We start from the raw sequence: 18774 nt of genomic DNA on the forward strand, positions 1-18774 counted from the left end.
CAGCGGCGGGAGGATGAGGCCTGGGAGGCTGAGGTTCATCGGAGAGCCGGAGGAGCTGGTCCGGGAGCGGGAGGAGGGTGAGGGAGAGAGAGAGAGAGCCGGAGGAGCTGGTCCGGGAGAGGGAGGAGGGTGAGGATGGAGGGAGAGAGAGCCGGAGGAGCTGGTCCGGGAGCGGGAGGAGGGTGAGGGAGGGAGAGAGAGAGCCGGAGGAGCTGGTCCGGGAGCGGGAGGAGGGTGAGGATGGAGGGAGGGATGAGGTGTGATGAGCGGCTGATCCACAGACACTGTATCAGGGCAGAGACTCATCGCACCGGGGATTTTTACAGAGTGTGTGAGCCCCCCTGGAGAAGCTGCTGCCTCTCACTTTAAGGCCCTGTCCCTCTGTCCCACATTCCCCAATTGCAGGGAATGTTTCTCCCCAATCCATACCCTGATTCTATTTATTAAATTCCACCCCCCCAAAAAAAACCCAGTCAAATTAACCCCCTTAACCTTCCAGCAATATACACCTGCCCTGTCATCTCTCATCATCTAACCCCTAGAACCCGGGTGACTGGGTGCCTCGGACTTTCCAAAGCGCAATCCTTCTTTTCAAGGTGGGATCCCTACAACAGTCCACACCGCTCTGGCTGTGCTCTAAATTCTATATCTTCCACCCTCGGTTTAATGATTTTAAAAAAAGGGGGCGGCATGGACAAGTTGGGCCAAAGGGCCTGTTTCCATGCTGCAAACCTCTGCCTCCAAATGTACTGGCAGACGTTCCATTCCGCCATCGAACCGTTGGAAAGTTACTGCACAGAAGAAAGCCATTTGGCCCATCTTGTCCATGCCAACCTGAGGACTCCGTTTCTAATACCCTCTTCCTGCACCCTGGCCATAGCCCTGCAGCTTACAGCACTGCAGGGTACCATGGACATCCACTGGATTGCTCCATGATTCTGCTTGACAAAATAGAATCATAGAATCCCTACAGTACAGAAGGAGACTATTCAGACCATTGAGTCTGCACCAACTACAATCCCACCCTGGTCCTATTCCTGTAACCCCACGCATTTACCCTGCTAATCCTCCTGACACTAGGGTCAATTTAGCATGGCTAATCTCCCTAACCTACACATCTTTGGACTGTAGGAGGAAACCAGAGCACCTGGAGAAAACCCACATAGACACAGGGAGAAGGTGCCAACTCCATGCAGTCACCCGAGGCTGGAATTGAACCCGGGCCTCTGGAGCTGTGAAGCAACAATGCTAACCACTGGGCCACCGTGCCGCCCCTAAAGTGTAATTCTCCCTGGATCTCCCTCGACATTCCCATGCATTCTTGCATGTATTTGCCCTCCCTTTCCACCTCTCCCACGTGCGATCTCTCTCCTTGTCTTCTCTGCTCCTACCCACTGCTTTACTGCACCGCCTCATGGTGAAGGGATTGGCCAGGAGCCCATTATTTAATGGTTGTCTCGGTGACTTCTTTGCCAGGTGTTACCCGGAAGAACAGTGTGCCTCAGGCACTAGTCAACGCGAAGAAGGCTTCCCAGAAATGGGAGACGGTGGAACAAGATCCGGAATGCTCAGAAACCTACAGCGAGCGCAATTATGTGGAAGCCCTTGGAGCAGGCGACTCAGGTACTGGGTGAACCTCAGCTGTGCCAAGGGTGGAACCAACAGTTTGTTTGTAATGGATTGGAGATTGCTGAGCAAGAGCAGGTTACGAAGCTATTGCTCTGGGTGCTAAGGGAGGGAGGGTGCAGTAATACAGGAGTTCAGAGCTGCACAGGGGTGCAGAAGCTGTCTGTTAGTGGGGGTCAACGGGTGCTATTCGGATTGGCGGATGGTGACTAGTGGAGTGCCCCAGGGGTCGGTGCTGGGGCCTCAGCTTTTTACTATTTATATAGATGATCTGGAGGAGGGAACCGAGTGTAGAGTGTCGAAATTTGCTGATGACACCAAGATTGGGGGAACGGCAAATTGTGCGGAGGGTGTGGAGAGTCTACAGAAGGATCTAGATAGGCTGGGCGAATGGGCCAGGAAATGGCAAATGGAATTTAATGTTGGCAAGTGTGAGGTGGTCCACATTGGTAGGAAAAATGGTAGGAAGGACTATTACTTACGAGGCGAAAAACTGCAGCAGGCGACGGTGCAGAGGGACCTCGGGGTCCTTGTGCATGAGTCGCAAAAACCCAGCTTGCAGGTGCAGCAGGTGGTCAGGAAGGCGAATGGGATGCTGGCCTTCATAGCGAGGGGGATTGAATATAAAAGTAGGGAGGTCTTGCTGCAGCTGTATAGGGCATTGGTGAGGCCGCAACTGGAGTACTGTGTGCATTTTTGGGCACCGCACCTGCGCAAAGATATTTTGGCTTTGGAGGGAGTGCAGAGGAGGTTTACTAGGCTGATACCGGAGTTGAGGGGGTTGAGCTATGAGGAGAGGCTGAATAAACTGGGCTTGTACTCGTTAGAGTTTAGAAGAATGAGAGGAGATCTCATTGAGACGTATAAGATGATGAATGGGATGGATAGGATAGAGGTGGAAAGACTCTTCCCGCTCAAAAAAGACAATAGGACTAGGGGGCACAGCCTCAAGATAAAAGGGGGGTGGTTTAGAACGGAGTTGAGGAGGAACTTCTTCACTCAAAGGGTGGTGAATCTCTGGAATTCTCTGCCCGTTGAAGTGGTGGAGGCTGCCTCGCTAAATATTTTTAAGACACGGGTTGATGGGTTTTTGATAGGAGAGGGGATTAAGGGTTATGGGGAGAGGGCGGGAAAGTGGAACTGAGCAGCGACAGATCAGCCATGATCTTATTGAATGGCGGGGCAGGCTCGAAGGGCTGGATGGCCTACTCCTGCTCCTATTTCTTATGTTCTTATGTTAAGATAAAAGTGCTCCAAACACGGTGCCTTTGAGAAGAAGCTTTTGATTTGATTTATTATTGTCACATGTATTACTATACTGTGAAAAGTATTGTTTCTTACACGCTATACAGACAAAGCATACCGTTCGTAGAGAAGGAAAGATGAGGGAGTGCAGAATGTAGTGTTACAGTCATAGCTAGGGTGTAGAGAAAGATCAACTTAGTGTGAGGTAAGTCCATTCAAAAGTCTGACAACAGCAGGGAAGAAGCTGTTCTTGAGTCAGTTGGTACATGACCTCAGACTTTTCCACCTTCTTCTGTCAGGAAAAAGATACCAGAGAGAATGTCTGGGGTGCATGGGGTCCTTAATTATGCTGCTGCTTTGCCGTGGCACTGGGAAGTGTAGACAGTCTCGATGGATTGGGCTACATTCATGACCTTTTATAGTTTCTTGCGGTCTTGGGCAGAGCAGGAGCCATACCGAGCTGTGATACAACCAGAAAGAATGCTTTCTGTGATGCATCTGTAAAAGTCGGTGAGAATTGTAGTGGACAGGCCAAATTTCCTTAGTCTTTCTGTTTGGTGGTGATCTGGACACCTAAAAACTTGAAGCTCTTGACCCTTTCTACGCACCCCCGTTGATGTAGACAGGGGCGTGTTCTCCTTATGCTTCCTGAAGTCGATGACTGTCTGGACTCAGTAATGGGAGTTGTGAGGTTGGTGCAACTGCAGAGATGGGGCTGATGGAATGAGAGCTGTAGACAGTCAGTGGTGGGAGGGTCGACTACCCAGCCACGGACATGGAGAAAATCTAAATGGTTCTTCTTGTAGGTTGCCAAGGTGACCCGGGCGATGGCATGGCTGCAACTGGCCGGGCGGTGTTTACATTTCAAACCATCAAAAGGGCGGACAAGATGGCGAAGCTGGGTGAGTTTGAAGGGCAACGTCGCGAGGGTGTGGGAGAGAGAGGGGCAAGGTGGGAAAGACAAGATCTCCAGAAATGGAAATGAGCGTTGGAGCTGTCAGTCTGCTGCTCTCAGCTCATCACAGGTTCGTTCTGGCTTAATATTCAGATTTAACAGAGAAAATTCCAATACAGCACAAGGTTAGATATAGAGTAAAGCTCCCTCTACACACTGTCCCCATCAAACACTCCCAGGGCAGGTACAATACAGGGTTAGATACAGGGTAAAGTCCTTCTACACTGTCCCCATCAAACACTCCCAGGGCAGGTACAGCATGGTGTCAGATACAGAGTAAAGCTCCCTCTACACTGTCCCCATCAAACACTCCCAGGGCAGGTACAGCACGGGGTTAGATACAGAGTAAAACTGACTCTACACTGTCCCCCTCAAACATTCCCAGGACCGATACAGCACAGGGTTAGATACAGAGTAAAACTGACTCTACACTGTCCCCCTCAAACATTCCCAGGACAGATACAGCACAGGGTTAGATACAGAGTAAAACTCCCTCAACACTGTTCTCCATCAAACAGTCCCTGGACAGATACAGCGTGGGGTTAGAACAGAGTAAAGCTCTCTCTACACTGTTCCCATCATATGTGAAATGCTGTGCTAGTTACTAATAGGAAAGTTAGCAGGATTGTGGAGTAAGCCCCCTTTTATCCTGTGGATGGGCGCAGGGGAATCTTTCAGTCTTTCCCACCCCCCAAGTGGAGCTTGATTGGAAGGGGGAATTAAGGCCATTGTTAGTTGATTGCTCACCCATCCTGTTTTGATGTGCAGCCTCTGAACTTGCCCAGACCCCCGGGAAAAGTGTCACCTTCTGTGCAGGCGACAGGCGATTACCAACGGACCAGAGCCGGAATCGAGGTGAGTTGACAGATCCAGATCGCGATACGAAGCTGGACCCACAAGTTGGAGTAACATGGGGTAACTGGGGTAATGACGACATTCAGGTAATATCCACTCTGTGCTGGAGATCTGAGCCCTGCCCCTAGCTTGGTATGGGTGCTGTCATTCTCCAGTGCCTGGGCACTGTGGCAGGCAGCTCACCTGTGAAGGCATCACAGCCATCTCTGTTTTCTCTCTGAATCTCACCTTTCACTCTCTTGCCGCCTCCTCATCCCCTCCATCACCCCTCTCAATTCTCTGATTACTAATTACCTCCTTCAGTATCACAGGACAGTGATTAGACTCCCAACCCAGATTGACGCTGGCTTTTCTTTCTCGGTCCTAACCCGGGCACCAAGTTCAGTGTGACCCCAGTTATTTCCTCCCAGCTGAGGGACCCCAGCAGCCGTGTCAAGGCTGGGTCTGCCTGGGATCTCCAGTTTGCTGCTGCTTGGGGCTGGAGAAATGCACACATTCCCTCAGCGGTCACCTGGTCACAGCATCGCAGCTGTTCCCACGCCACTCAGGAGCAGCCCCCTGTCTGATCATTTTGGAGCTGAAGAAATCTGTTTTTTTTACACCCCCAGGACAGCCGATCCAGGAGAAGACCCCGTCAAAGGTGAGTTTGGAGCAAAGCTGCGTGCCTGACGGTGGGTTGCTCCCTCGGGTTTGCCTTGGAGTTACAGAGTAATGAATCTCACAGCTTCAGAGGATCAATTCTGGCAACCAGCTGTTAGAACCTGCATTTGATCCATGCTGTACCAGTACTGGGAGTGGTTAATGGGGACAGTGTAGAGGGAGCTTTGCTGTGCATCTAACCCCGTGCTGTACCTGTCCTGGGTGTGTTCGATGGGGGACCGTGTAGAGGAAGCTTTACTCTGTACCTAACCCCATGCTCTTCCTGTCGTGGGAGTGTTTGATGGGGACAGTGTAGAAGAAGCTTTACTCTGTATCTAACCCCGTGCAGGACCTGTCCTGGGAGTGTTTGATGGGGGCACTGTAGGGAGAGCTTTACTTTGTATCTAACCCTGTGCTGTACCTGTTCTGGGAGTGTTTGATGGAGGCAGTGTAGAGAAGAGAGCTTTACTCTGTATCTAATCCCAAGCTATGCTTTACCCTGGGAATGTTTGATGGGGACAGTTTAGAGGGAGCTTTACTCTGTATCTAACCCTGTGCTGTACCTGTGTTTGAGGGGGAACGTGTAGAGGTGTGTATCTGTGTCTGATCCTGTGCTGTACCTGTCCCATGCAGTACCTATGTTTATCTCTGCTCTGCGACCTAACCTTTTGAATATTACTAAGTGTCACGAGAAGAAGCTTTAACCTGTAACTTTGTTTGGTTAGAATAGCACAGACTGGCAGTGGTCTCAGGGCAGTGTGATGTATCACTCATTCCCTACCGCAGATTGTATTAGTTTGCAAGTTGATCACTGTTGTCTGTGATCACTTTGTGTGTCCCAGGATGCAATCCACATACTGAAAGGGTGGTTTTGTGTGAGTTATATGTGCTCTGAATTGAGATTTCTGTCCACAGGGTAAGAGGCAGTTTGTGTCAACAACCCCTTACAGACTGCGGAAAAGGCTGACTGGTGAGTGCGGGGATTGCAGGGAGGCAGGGGTGTAATATGGGAACGTGGAGTGGGGGTGTGACGGGGAGTTGCGCCCAATTACAGTGGGGACTGTTTGTGGGATGGGGAGGGGTCTGGTTGAGTAATTGTAGAGTGGTGTTTGTAACATTGTAAAATACTAGGGAAGGAGGAAACAGTGCCTGGTCCTGTTAAAAGATGGAGCTTTTCCTGTGCTTAGTTTAAAAAAATGCAAGTACACAGAGAGCCCAGACTGAAACACTTGTATCGAAAGGCCAAGCAGCAGGGTTACCAAGGCAACGGGCTTTGGAATTTGGCCAATCAATTTGAATCAGGCACTTGAATACCAAAGTTTAAATCTGGTGATTTTGACAACCTGGGACCAACCCTATTGTGGGAAATATTGATATGTCACCACAGGTATAAAAGAAGGGGGGCAGTGGGACAAAAAGAGAGAACAACTGCCACCTGCCACAGCTCTCAGCTTTTGGAGAGAGGGAGAGAATCGCTGGCTCTCATAGCTTCATCCATGTTTTAGAGAAAACACCGTCTAGATAGCAAAGGTACTAATGAAGAAAGAAGTTCCAGACAGAACAATCAGCAGAGAAGGCCCAGAATATTCCGGAAGGCACAAAACCTGGTTGTAATTTAGAGAGTGACTAAATTCTCCTTTTTGTTAATGAAGTGTATTTATTGGAACAGCATTCCATGAGAATGTTGTTTTATTGGGGAATAGTTAATAGAAGGGGTTTATTCAATTTGTTAGTAGATTAGTTAATTTGTTCATAGTTAGTTATAAATAAATTGTTTAGTGTTGATTTTAGAGTGTCAGGGAGTCATTTTGTATTTTACCACTAGGAGTTGCTGAAGAACAGGTCACACCACTTCTCACACACTTTTTGCAGATTGTAGGGTCAGGTACTCCTCTTTGGGGGTTTTGGTGTTAGTTCTGAGAGGGGGGATCCACCATGCTTTGTAACAACTGTGACCACTGCCCTGTCTGACTTTAGCTGTTAAATTTTTGGTCCAGACTCAGCTGATCTGAGTAGTGGCAGTGAGAGCGAATACTCCGCATCTGACTCTGAGGATGGAGAAGAATCCTCCCCTGGGGACAACTCCGATCGCAGGATAATTCCGGAAATGAGAAGAACATCGGCCAAGAAATCCAGGAAAGGGGTCCAGGTGAGCTTGGTGATGCTCAGTGAGCTAGGCCATACCCCCAGGGGAGGGCAGGGATACGATGTGCTTCTGTGGGCCATGCCTGTGCCACCCCCTCCAACTTTCTGGCCCACTGGTGTGAGGATCTTGCTTCCTTGAGCACAGTGGCTTGTGTTCTTCATAAGGAGACAGCATCGGTCCAGGCTTGGAGTTTGGGGCTCAGGTGCGAGGCCTAGACTGCCAGGCTCGGAGTTCAGGACCCAACTTACAGCCACACCTCCCAGACTCGGAGTTCAGGGCCCAGGCTGGAGGCCTAGGCTGCCAGGCTTGGAGTTCGGGACCTAGGCTGCCAGGCTCAGTGTTTAGGGCCCAGGTTTGAGACCTAGGCTGCCAGGCTCGGAGTTCGGGGCCCAAGCTTGAGGCCTGTGCTGCCAGACTTGGAGTTCACGTCCAGGCTCGAGGCCTAGACTGCCAGACTCGGAGTTCGGGGCCCAGGCTCAGGACCAAGGTAGTCAGGTTCGGAGTTGGGGCCTAGGCTCAGGGCTGAGACTGCCAGGCTTGGAGTTTGGAGCCCAGACTCCCAGTCTTGGGGCCTAGGCTGCAGGGTCCGGGGCCCAGGTTCCCCGGACCTGGTATATTTATCCATGCCAAGTAGGAATCCTGATGCTGGGATAAATTTCTTCCTGTGATTGCGGATGGTGAGCAGACTGTGTTTTGGTGTGGTTTGTGCTCCACCCCATTTTCACAACCAGCCTTGTTGTTTTTGATACTCTATCTCCAGTGAAGATGAATGAATTGGCAGCAAGTCTCTGTGCTGTTGTGAGGGAGATTCGCCAGCCTCTCCCCTTTACTGGGTTGCTGCAACTCACCGATGTCTCCTTCTCTTTTAGCCAAGCCACGTTGAACTTTACTTCGAAGCTCACAGCAGTTCAAAGGTCCTGACCTCTGACCGCACACTACAGAAGCTGCAGACCCCGAAACTGGATCAGGTGGGCGTTGTCAGGGCTGCGATCGATTGGGTTTTGTTAGTCAAGGCTATTTAGGGATGAGAGAAGCGAGATGGTTGGATAGCAGGTGAGACACAGATCGATGCTGGTTAAATTCAATATTGTAACAGCTGAAGGAGTTTCTCGTATCCGAGTCGGGGCTGCTTTGTGTGGGGGTGTGGAGGAGACCAAATTGACCCTGTTATCCGACTAAACTGAAACCTATTCCCAGCTACTCATCTTAGTATGACAAACCAAATACACTGAACAAAGTGTTTCACTTTATTTAAAGCACAAGATACCAATACTCATACCAACTCATAACAGCTGCAACATTTCAACTCATTTAACTTTAACCCTCTGAACTTGAACATTAACTGGACACAAATACTACCTGGCTTTGAGCAAACTGGCCAGGTCTGATCCCCGATATAGATCTTCCCTCATGGTTCTCTATCTTCTATGAAGATGTCCACCGGGGCTCACTTGCGATGTTGGGTCTCGAGTTGTCACTGGAGACACAGACTCAAACATTCCAGGAAGTTCTCTGGCACTTGGCCAATGATATCATTAGAAACTGATCACAATGTTTGATTATAGCCAGTAGACTCATAAACAGCTCCCGAATGTTTGTACCAATCTGCACGGAGGTCACATAGCCTCACTATTTATGGAATAAAGCGGGAAACCTTGATGCCAGGAAGTCTAGCACAGCCCTTATTTGGTCAATACAGGAAACATCAGGTCACGACTCACTGCAGCTTTCTAATCTGTATCTGTGTTTAATTATAACTTGACTAAAGTTCCCAGCATGCTCAATTCCCATTGTCACCATTACTCTCTCGGTTGATACTGCCATGATTGTGGTTGGCAATCCTCTGTTTGTCCAGGTTGTGTTTTCCTCTGGCTGTGGAAAATCCCAGTCCCCTCCCCCCCAACGGGGTTAACCTCCAGACGCTGGGAAAACCGGGGTTGGTGAGGAGAGATCCGGGTCATGCCCACCTGCTCCTCCCCTCCAGGTACCACCTCCATACCAAACCCTCCCAAAGCCACCACCCCACCAAGTCCCCAGTCTGCAAGCTGACTCCTTGCTTCTGTTACAAGTCAGGGCAGAAGCTCCGAAGTGTTTCATGGAGACTGCCCAAACTATAAGTTTTTCACATTGAATTTGGCTGGGATGAGCATGATATGGGGTGGCACAGCTCCAGGGACCCGGGTTTGATTCCCGGCTTGGATCACTGTCTGTGCGAAGTTTGCACATTATCACCGTGTCTGCGTGGGTTTCCTCTGGGTGCTCCAATTTCCTCCCACAGTCCAAAGATGTGCAAGTTGGGTGGATTGACCATGTTAAATTGTCCCTTAGTGACAGGGGGACTAGCTTGGGTAAATGTTATGGTCGCTGTAGATTCAATGGGCTGAATGGCCTCCTTATGTACTGTAGGGATTCTATGATTCCATGTTTCACTTCAGGTATGATTCATCTTTTATCAAAACAAAGTTTATTTAAGAATTTGGTTAACATGTATAGTAAGAAAATTAGCAAGAACTTTTAAGAATTACAAGAAAACAACCACAATAAAATATTAACCCTTAATTGAATATTAATGCTGTTCCAACAAACCAGAACCTGCTATAGACAAAACCCTTTTCTCAGGCTTAGTACAGCATCAATTAAAATCTCACTTGAGTGTATTTGAGTCTTTTTGAAGCCCTGCAGTTTCTTTCCAGAAGGCAAAACGTTGCCTTGAGAAAACGAGCAGAATTTCCAAATGAAACAAGGAGACAGAGAGAGAGAATTCAGCTTCTTTCTTGATGCCCCTGCTAAAACTCGAAACTAAACTGCAGCCTCAGAACTCTCAAAACTGAAAATCTTAAACTCACTGGAAAGAAACAAAACTGTCCAAAACCAGCTTTTCTCCTAACAGTGCAGGATCGTAAAACTAATCCTGGTGTTGATCCTGATCGTAAAACAAAACTTGGTGTTGTGAGTAAACACATTAATAAGTCTCACGACACCAGGTTCAAGTCCAACAGGTTTATTTGGAATCACAAGCTTTCGGAGCACTGCCCCTTCATCAGGTGAGTGGAGAGTTGGGTTCACAAACAGGGCTTATATAGACGCAGACACAATTGCAAGATAATGGTTGGAGTGTGCGTCTTTGCAGTTAGAGACAATGCAAGTAACGATTGGCTTGAAACAATTCACACCTCTTTAACCTGTGATTATCCCTCTCTCCAATCGCACAGTCTGTACCCATAAAGAATTGATTATTTGTAAAGATTCTAACCATTATCTTGCAATCGTGTCTCTGTCAATATATGCCATGTTTGTGAACCTAACTTTTCACTCGTCTGATGAAGGAGCAGCGCTCCGAAAGCTTGTGATTCCAAATAAACCTGTTGGACTTTAACCTGGTGTTGTGAGGCTTCTTACTGTGCCCACCCCGATCCAACGCTGGCATTGCCGCCTCAGTAAACAGAAACAATCCCATTTAAATTATTTAAGTAGTAATAACAGGACATTTCCTGTTGAGCCAGCAGCAGTGACATCACTGACGCTGTGAGCTGAGAAACGCAAAAACCTATTTTAATTCATTTGTGGGACATGGGCATCGCTGGCTGGGCCAGCATTTATTGCCCATCCCTAGCTGCCCTTGAGAAGGTGGTGGTGAGCTGCCTTCCTGAATCGCTGCAGCCTATGTTCTGTGGGCTGACTCACAATGTCGTTAGGGAGGGAATTCCAGGATTTGGACCCAGTGACAGTGAAGGAATGGCGGCACAGTGGTTAGCATTGCTGCTTCACAGCTCCAGGGAACCTGGGTTCGATTCCTGGCTCAGGTCACTGTCTGTGTGGAGTTTGTACATTCACTTCGTGTCCACGTGGGTTTCCTCCGGGTGCTCTGGTTTCCTCCCACAGCCCAAAGATATGCGGGTTAGGTTGATTGGTCATGCTAAATTGCCCCTTAGTTTCCTAAGATGTGTAGGTTAGAGGAATGAGTGGGTAAAATATATAGGGATAAGGGGGTAGGATCTGGTGGGATTGTGGTTGGTACAGACTCGATGGGCCGAATGGTCTCTTTCTGTACTGGTAGGGTTTCTATGATTCTGTGATATATTTCCAAGTCAGGATGGCGAATGGCTTGGAGGGGAACTTGCAGTTGGTGGTGTTCTCATGTATCTGCTGCCTTTGTCCTTCTAGATGGAAGTGGCTATGGGTTTAGAAGGTGCTGTCTATGGAACCTTAGTGAGTTTCTGCAGTGCATCTTATAGATAGTATACACTGCTGCTATTGAGCGTCGGTGATGGAGGGAGTGGATGTGGTGCCAATCAAACAGGACTGCTTTGTCCTGGATGGTGACAAGCTCCTTGAGTGATGTTGGAGTTGTATCCATCCAGGCAAGTGGGGAGTATTCTTAAAGGGGCATTAACGTCATTCTTCCCATCCTGATCCAGGAGACTCTGACGAGGTTACTGAGTGATGGTGGTTCCCCCTTTGTGGACGAGCTCAAGTGGCTGGAGGAGGAACACGAGAAACTCTTTCACAAGTGGCTGTTGCAGTTACAGTGAGTATAACAAGCGATAGTGACTCAATTCACCGACAGCGTGTCTGAGAATGTCGGGAGGTTGTTCGCCGCTCACCTGCTTCCCCCTCCCCCACCCCTAGGTTGGGATTCAGTCTCGTGCTGTACGGCCTGGGCTCCAAGCGGGACTTGCTGGAGGGATTCCGCACCCGGATGTTGGAGGGGACATTCCAGGTGGTGGTGAACGGATTTTTCCCGAGTATTACGCTCAAGTCGGTGAGTGTGAGCAGAACCGCAACGACGTTTGGGGCAGCACGGTGACACAGTGGTTAGCATTGCTGCCTCACAGTACCAGAGACCAGGGTTTGATTTCTGGTTTGGGTCACTGTCTATGTGGAGTCTGCGCCTTCCCCCCATGTCTGCGTGGGTTTCCTTCCACACTCCAAAGATGTGCGGGTAGATTGGCCATGGTCAATTGCCCTTTAGTGTCAGGGGGATTAGGAGGGTAAATGGGGATAGGTCTGAGTGGGATTGTCGTCAGTACAGACTCGATGGGCCAAATGGCCTCCTTCAGCACTGTAGGATCCTATTCCATAAAACAAAACCAGGACACTGGTGGGGAGAAGGCAGGGGTCCATATCCCTCCTCCCCCTGGTTCGTGTGGAGGCTTGGGGGGTGGGGAGCCTGTGGTGGAAGTGGGGGAACAGGCTGCACCTTTGTGGGTGAGGTGAGGGTGGGTTGGGGAGAGGTCGGGAGCTGGGATGGTTTGGAAGGAGCGAGGAGGAGGTGGGGGGAGGTGGTTGCGTTTTGGGGATCAGGAATCACACTCTGGGCTGACTGAAAGCTTGTTGTGCTGCAGATTCTGAACTCCGTAACCGAGGAGGTCTTAGGATACGATGGAAGCTTCCGGAACCCCGTAGACCAGCTGGACTTTATCATCAGGGCGTTTAAAGAGGGTGTGTGTCTACCATGCTTTCTCAGCGTTTACACAGGGTGGGGGCACTGACCCACGGGGGTCAGGGGAGGTTAATGGGGAGCAGGTGGGTGGGGGAGAGTGTGTGGGTGAGGGAGGAGTGGGTGTGAACGTGCAGGGGTTGAGGGAGAGGGGAGGTGGTGTGTGTGTGTGTGTAGTTGGTCGGGGAGGGAGGGAGGAGTGAGCACCCTCTACCCTGGAGTCTGTGCCTCTGTGCTGGGTTTTGCAGAGTTGGTTTATTTGTGTTCTCGCTTACCAGATTCCACGCTGGACCTTTATCTTCTCGTTCACAATATCGATGGGCAGATGCTGCGGGGCAGCCGGAACCAGCAGATACTGAGCCAGCTCAGCGCAATACCAGGAGTCCACCTCATCGCATCCATTGATCACCTGAATGCCCCACTGAGTGAGTCACCCTGACCTCTGTGTGCCTCTGCAGTGGCGTGTGCACCTGTGGGGGTGGGGGGACTGGGCTGGGGAACTCTGTGTGGTTGCAGGGGTGAGGAACGTTCACTGTGTGGGTGTGTGGGGGGGGGGGGGGGGGGGGGAGCTGCTGCCCCCCCCCCCCCCCCCCCGTGTGTCAGGGAGACACTGGGGCTTTGTGTGGGTGAGAATTCTCTCTGCGAGGACACTGTCTGACCCGGTTGTGTTGTGGTTTCTGTTCGGCAGTGTGGGACCAGAGTCGGAGCTGCCTGTTTAACTGGCTGTGGTACGAGGTAACGACCTTCAAACCCTACACAGAGGAGACCTCGTACGAGAACTCGCTGCTGGTGCAGCAGTCAGGAGCCTTGGCGCTGAGCTCACTGACTCACGTACTGCGCAGTCTCACCCCCAACGCTAGGTAACTGGCATGGGCTGGCAGAACCTAGGTGGTATGGGGACCTTTGTGAGGGGGGGGCGGAATCTTATGGAGTTTGTCGTTGGCCTAAAGGCTGTACAGGACTGGGGGTGGGTGAGGGAGCAAGGACGGGATCCAGGAGTATCCCAAGACAGATAATTATGGGAAGGCTGGAACTCGGGATGAGGAAAGGTCGGGTCTGTACTCATTGGAGTTTGGAAGAACGAGAGGGGATCTTGTTGAAACAGATAAGATCCTGGGGAGGTCTGAGATACTTGGAGGATGTTTCTCATGGAAGATTCTAGAATCGGGGACACGGTTTGAAAATCGGGGCTCTCTCATTTTAGACAGAGATGAACAGGAATTTCTTCTGAGGCTCATGGGTCATTACTCTGTGGATTCTCTCCCTGGGAGCGCAGGCAGTGCTGAATATATTCAAGGCTGAGTTGGATAGATTTTTAATCGACAAGGGAGTCGAGGTTGATGTGAGAGACAGGAAAATGGAGCTAAGACTGCAGTCAGATCAGCCATAAAAGTGAGTGCTGGAAAATCTCAGCAGGTCTGGCAGCATCTGTAAGGTGAGAAAAGAGCTGACATTTCGAGTCCAGATGACCCTTTGCAAAACTAAAAAAGCATAGAAAGTGGGAGATATTTATGAAGTTATTCTCTCTGTGGGCTGCCATTAGCAGCCTTTCCCCTGGTTTCTGTGGCTATGGCTCATCTTTCATTCCCTCACCCTGCAGTGTAAATACCTCCCACTTTTTATACCTTTTAGTGTTGACAAAGGGTCATCTGGACTCGAACCGTCAGCTTTTCTCTCTCCTTACAGATGCTGCCAGACCTGCTGAGATTTTCCAGCATTTTCTCTTTTGGTTTCAGATTCCAGCATTCGCAGTAATTTGCTTTTATCGGATCAGCCATGATCTTCTAGAATGATGGAGCGGGTTCGAAGGGCTGAATGGCTTATCCTCTCCTGTTCCTTGTGTTCTGACTCTCTCTGTTCTCCCACAGGGGAATATTTAAGCTCTTGGCTCAGTTTCAACTAGAGAACAAGGATAACTCGTCTTACCCAGGTAAGGGTGGGCAGAAATGGGGATGGGGGGGGGGGCGGTAATATTGGATGTGATTGCTCAGGCAGCCATGGGTTCAGGTTCTGTAGCAGGTCCAGGACTGGTTGCGAACCTCAAATACTCGCTGCTTGTCATTCATGCTTTCATGCGTGACCTTAATGCAGGAGGTCGGAGAGTGCCGTCTGTCTGCTATGGGCACTCTCAGTGCGGCCTCTGGGTGTGGAGGCGCTCCAAGGGTGCACTCTTGGTATGGGGCACTCGCAGTGCGGATTCTGTGTGCGAGGCGCTCCCGGTGGGGCCCCCGGGTGTGGGGGCGCTCCCGGTGGGGCCCCCGGGTGTGGGGGCGCTCCCGGTGGGGCCCCCGGGTGTGGGGGCGCTCCCGGTGGGGCCCCCGGGTGTGGGTCGCTCCCGGTGGGGCCTCCGGGTGTGGGTCGCTCCCGGTGGGGCCCCCGGGTGTTGGTCGCTCCCGGTACCAGCTCCGCTGTGGGCACTCCAGGTGTTGTCTGCCTGGGCTTTTCAATGGGTTATTGACCTCTGTAGGAAAACTGATCGAATTTCTGGCTGTGACTGTCTCTCTCATGGATCTTACTAAAATCCGGTCTCTCCCCACTCTCTCCCTCAGGCCTGTCCTTCCAGGATTTCTACCAGCGTTGTCGCGACGCCTTCCTGGTGAACAGCAACCTCACTCTACGGGCACAGCTCACCGAATTCCGAGACCACAAACTCATCAGGAATAAAAAGGTGAGGCCAGAGTCTGGTGATGAACCAACCATCCCAGGGAAGAGTTCCTGCCTCTTTTACCCCAACTGTGGCCGCAACAATTTGACATCAGTGGAGGATCACCGTTACTGAAACTAGCTCCATTCCGGATTAATTAATGGAATTTAAGTTCTGTGGTGAGATTTGAATCCATGTCCCTAGAGCATGAACCTGAGTCCCTGGGATACCAATCCTGCAATGTTACCACTGTCCCATCATTTCTTCGTACTTTGATGCTTGTAAACTGGCCATGTTTAACTTATAGAATGCCTACAGTGCAGAAGGAGGCCATTCGGCCTGTTGAGCCTGCATCGACAAGAATCCCATCCAGGAACTAACTCCATAACCCCATGCATTTACCCTAGCTAGTCCCCCTGACAACAGGGGAAATTTAGCATGGCCAATCCACCTAATCTGCACATCTTTGGACTGTGGGAGGAAACTGGAGCATCCAGAGGAAACCCATGCAGGCATGGGGAGAGCACGCAGACTCCGCACAGACAGTGACCCAAACCGGGAATCGAATCCGGGTCCCTGGCTGTGTGAGGCAGCAGCGCTAACCACTGTGCCGCCATGTCACCCTACTGTGTTAACTGTCGACAGTTGTAGCCAGGGAAGTGGGTTAATGCCTATTGGATTGGCACAGTGGTTAGCCCTGCTGCCTCACAGCGCCAGGGACCTGGGTTTGATTCCCAGCTTGGATCACTGTCTGTGCGGAGTCTGCACATTCTCCCTGTGTCTACATGGGTTTCCTCCAGTTGCACCAGTTTCTCCCACAGTCTGAAAGACGTGCTGGTTAGGTGAATTGGCCGTGCTAAGTTCTCCCTCAGTGTACCCGAACAGGCGCCAGGGTGTGGTGACCAGGGGATTTTCACAGTAACTTCATTGCAGTGTTAATGCAAGCCCACTGGTGACAATCATAAGAACATAAGAAATAGGAGCAGGAGTAGGCCATCCAGCCCTTCGAGCCTGCCCCGCCATTCAATAAGATCATGGCTGATCTGTCGTGTCTCAGTTCCACATTCCCGCCCTCTCCCCATAACCCTTAATCCCCTCGCTTATCAAAAACCCATCAACCCGCGTCTTAAAAATATTTAGCGAGGCAGCCTCCACCACTTCAACGGGCAGAGAATTCCAGAGATTCACCACCCTTTGAGTGAAGAAGTTCCTCCTCAACTCCGTTCTAAACTGTCCCCCCTTTATCTTGAGGCTGTGCCCCCTAGTCCTACTGTCCTTTCTGAGCGGGAAGAGCCTCTCCACCTCTATCCTATCCACCCCATTCATCATCTTATATGTCTCAATGAGATCTCCCCTCATTCTTCTAAACTCTAATGAGTACAAGCCTAGTTTATTCAGCCTCTCCTCATAGCTCAACCCCCTCAACTCCAGTATCAGCCTAGTAAACCTCCTCTGCACTCCCTCCAAGGCCAAAATATCCTTGCGTAAGTACGGCGACCAAAACTGCACACAGTACACCAGCTGCGGCCTCACCAATGCCCTATACAGCTGCAGCAAGACCTCCCTAATAAATAAACTTGAAACTTAAGTCAGCTGTTTGAATTTGCCAGGGTGCTGACGGTGTCGAGTATCTCCTCATCCCCGTCGATCCGGCAACACTGAGCGACTTCCTTGAAATGGAGGAGCGAGCGACCAAGACCGGATAGGGAAGGTCCCAGGGAGCAGAGAATCCAATGGCTGCAGAATCCCAGGAATGAGGCAAGCTCCAGACCCCAGTCGCCAGGACATCTACACTGCCTCGTGTTGGATGCAGGGAATCAGAATGGAAATTTGTAACCCCATCAGCCTCACTCGCTGATTACCCATGTGCCCGTTAACCAGGTTAATGTTCCAGGAGACAGAGAGGCTGGAGTTTAGAGGTTGAGTTTCAAGTGTTCTCCCCTCTTTCGCAGGATGATATTTTTGGGTAGTTCGTTTTGTCCGTTCTGTCAGGACATTTTATGTATTTTATTTGCTCTAGAATGTTCTAAGTCCGATGTTTGAAATCTCTGCTCACTGACTTTGCAGTTATTATTATTAGCAAAAGTTTTGTAAGATAAAAGACAATTTCTATTAAAAAGATGTTTTGCACTCCGTCGTGACCCGTATTAGTGAAGCACATTGAAGTTGAATTTCGTCACTGTGCGCCCTCCCCGACATACCCTCACTGCCCTCTGGCCGAGCTAGCTGCCCTCTTTATGTGAGATCTCTGTACCTGTACAATGTATTTAACCCACCTTCTGCTGCCGGTGAAACTGCTAATCATCCATCCCGTTTGCTGTCTGCTTTTCTGAACTGTTCCCTCTCCGGACACACTTCCCCTGCCATTGAAAAAGGCAGGTCACACAGAATTCCTACAGCACAGAAGGAGGCCATTCGGCCCATCGAGTCTGCACTGCCAACAATCCATCTAAGCACATTCCCTGTAATCCCACATATTTACTCTGCTAATCCATCTAATCTACGCATCCCAGGACACTGGCCATGCTCAATTGTTTAATCTGGAGCGTGGGAGTAAACTGGAGCAGCTGGAGGAAACCCACACAGACACGTGGAGAATGTGCACACTGCCAGTGACCCAAGCCGGGAATCAAACCCTGGTCTCCGGAGCTGTGAGACAGCGATGCTAACCACTGTGCCATCCTTAAACATCCCCATCTGCTCAAGAAAACCTCTCCCTCCTCACCAGTTGCCCTCCCAGCTCCATCTGTCACCTCTTCCTTCAAGCCCTCTGATGTCTTAAATTTCCTGCAGCTTGAACCTTGTTGCTCGGATTTCCTGCACTCCCGCGGGACTGGAAAGGAATCTAACAGATCAGCACTGAGGTCTAATGTGACTTGCAGTAAATTATTCCCTCCCCCCAACCAGCTGCAGTTTCTGACGCAGTTCAATCATGCCACCTTTTTGCGTGGGGCCCCTCCTGTGCCATCCTGCTGGCCAGGGCTGCCCTCGCCATCCCCCCCCCCACCCCCCCACCCCCATTCCCTCTCATTCTTCAACCACCAGCCCGAATACACATCCTGCTGTTACTGCTGGTTTCCATTCCCCTGCCCACTAGGGGCACAGGTGAAAGGGGAAAAGTTTAAGGGAAATAGGTGTGTGAAGTTTTTCATGATGGGTGCCTCGAACACGCTGCCAGAGGAGGTGATGGAAGCAGGAACATTATCAACATTTCAGCGGCATCT

General features: G+C 50.4%; 1 protein-coding gene across 2 annotated transcripts; it reads left to right on the top strand.

Moving 5' to 3' along the window:
- On the top strand, nt 1-17654 carry orc2 (origin recognition complex, subunit 2). 2 transcript variants are annotated; one of them, XM_080198697.1, is made up of 16 exons: nt 1-77; nt 1477-1623; nt 3678-3773; nt 4595-4681; nt 5290-5321; nt 6236-6290; nt 7318-7469; nt 8336-8434; nt 11885-11994; nt 12096-12228; nt 12812-12908; nt 13185-13331; nt 13595-13766; nt 14775-14836; nt 15456-15574; nt 17161-17654. In XM_080198697.1, the coding sequence occupies exons 1-16, from the start codon at nt 14-16 to the stop codon at nt 17254-17256; spliced, it is 1668 nt and encodes a 555-aa protein (XP_080054823.1). In that variant the 5' UTR covers nt 1-13; the 3' UTR covers nt 17257-17654. The 2 variants fall into 2 exon arrangements, with proteins under 2 accessions (XP_080054823.1, XP_080054824.1); XM_080198698.1 differs by lacking the exons at nt 1-77; nt 4595-4681; nt 5290-5321 and having other exon boundaries at nt 1493-1623.
- The last annotated feature ends 1120 nt before the right edge of the window (nt 17655-18774 follow it).

Source organism: Carcharhinus amblyrhynchos, chromosome 11 (genome assembly GCF_965287045.1).
Source record: "Carcharhinus amblyrhynchos chromosome 11, sCarAmb.v2.hapA, whole genome shotgun sequence".
Taxonomy (NCBI): Eukaryota; Metazoa; Chordata; class Chondrichthyes; order Carcharhiniformes; family Carcharhinidae; genus Carcharhinus; species Carcharhinus amblyrhynchos.

What these genes read in the sequence shown, in the direction of transcription:
- orc2 (XM_080198697.1), top strand. Translation starts at nt 14, where the DNA reads ATGAGGCCTGGGAGGCTGAGGTTCATCGGAGAGCCGGAGGAGCTGGTC. An exon ending in TCACCTGAATGCCCCACTGA is followed by an intron (nt 13,332 to 13,594) that starts GTGAGTCACCCT and finishes TCTGTTCGGCAG; the next exon opens with TGTGGGACCAGAGTCGGAGC. An exon ending in AGTCTCACCCCCAACGCTAG is followed by an intron (nt 13,767 to 14,774) that starts GTAACTGGCATG and finishes GTTCTCCCACAG; the next exon opens with GGGAATATTTAAGCTCTTGG.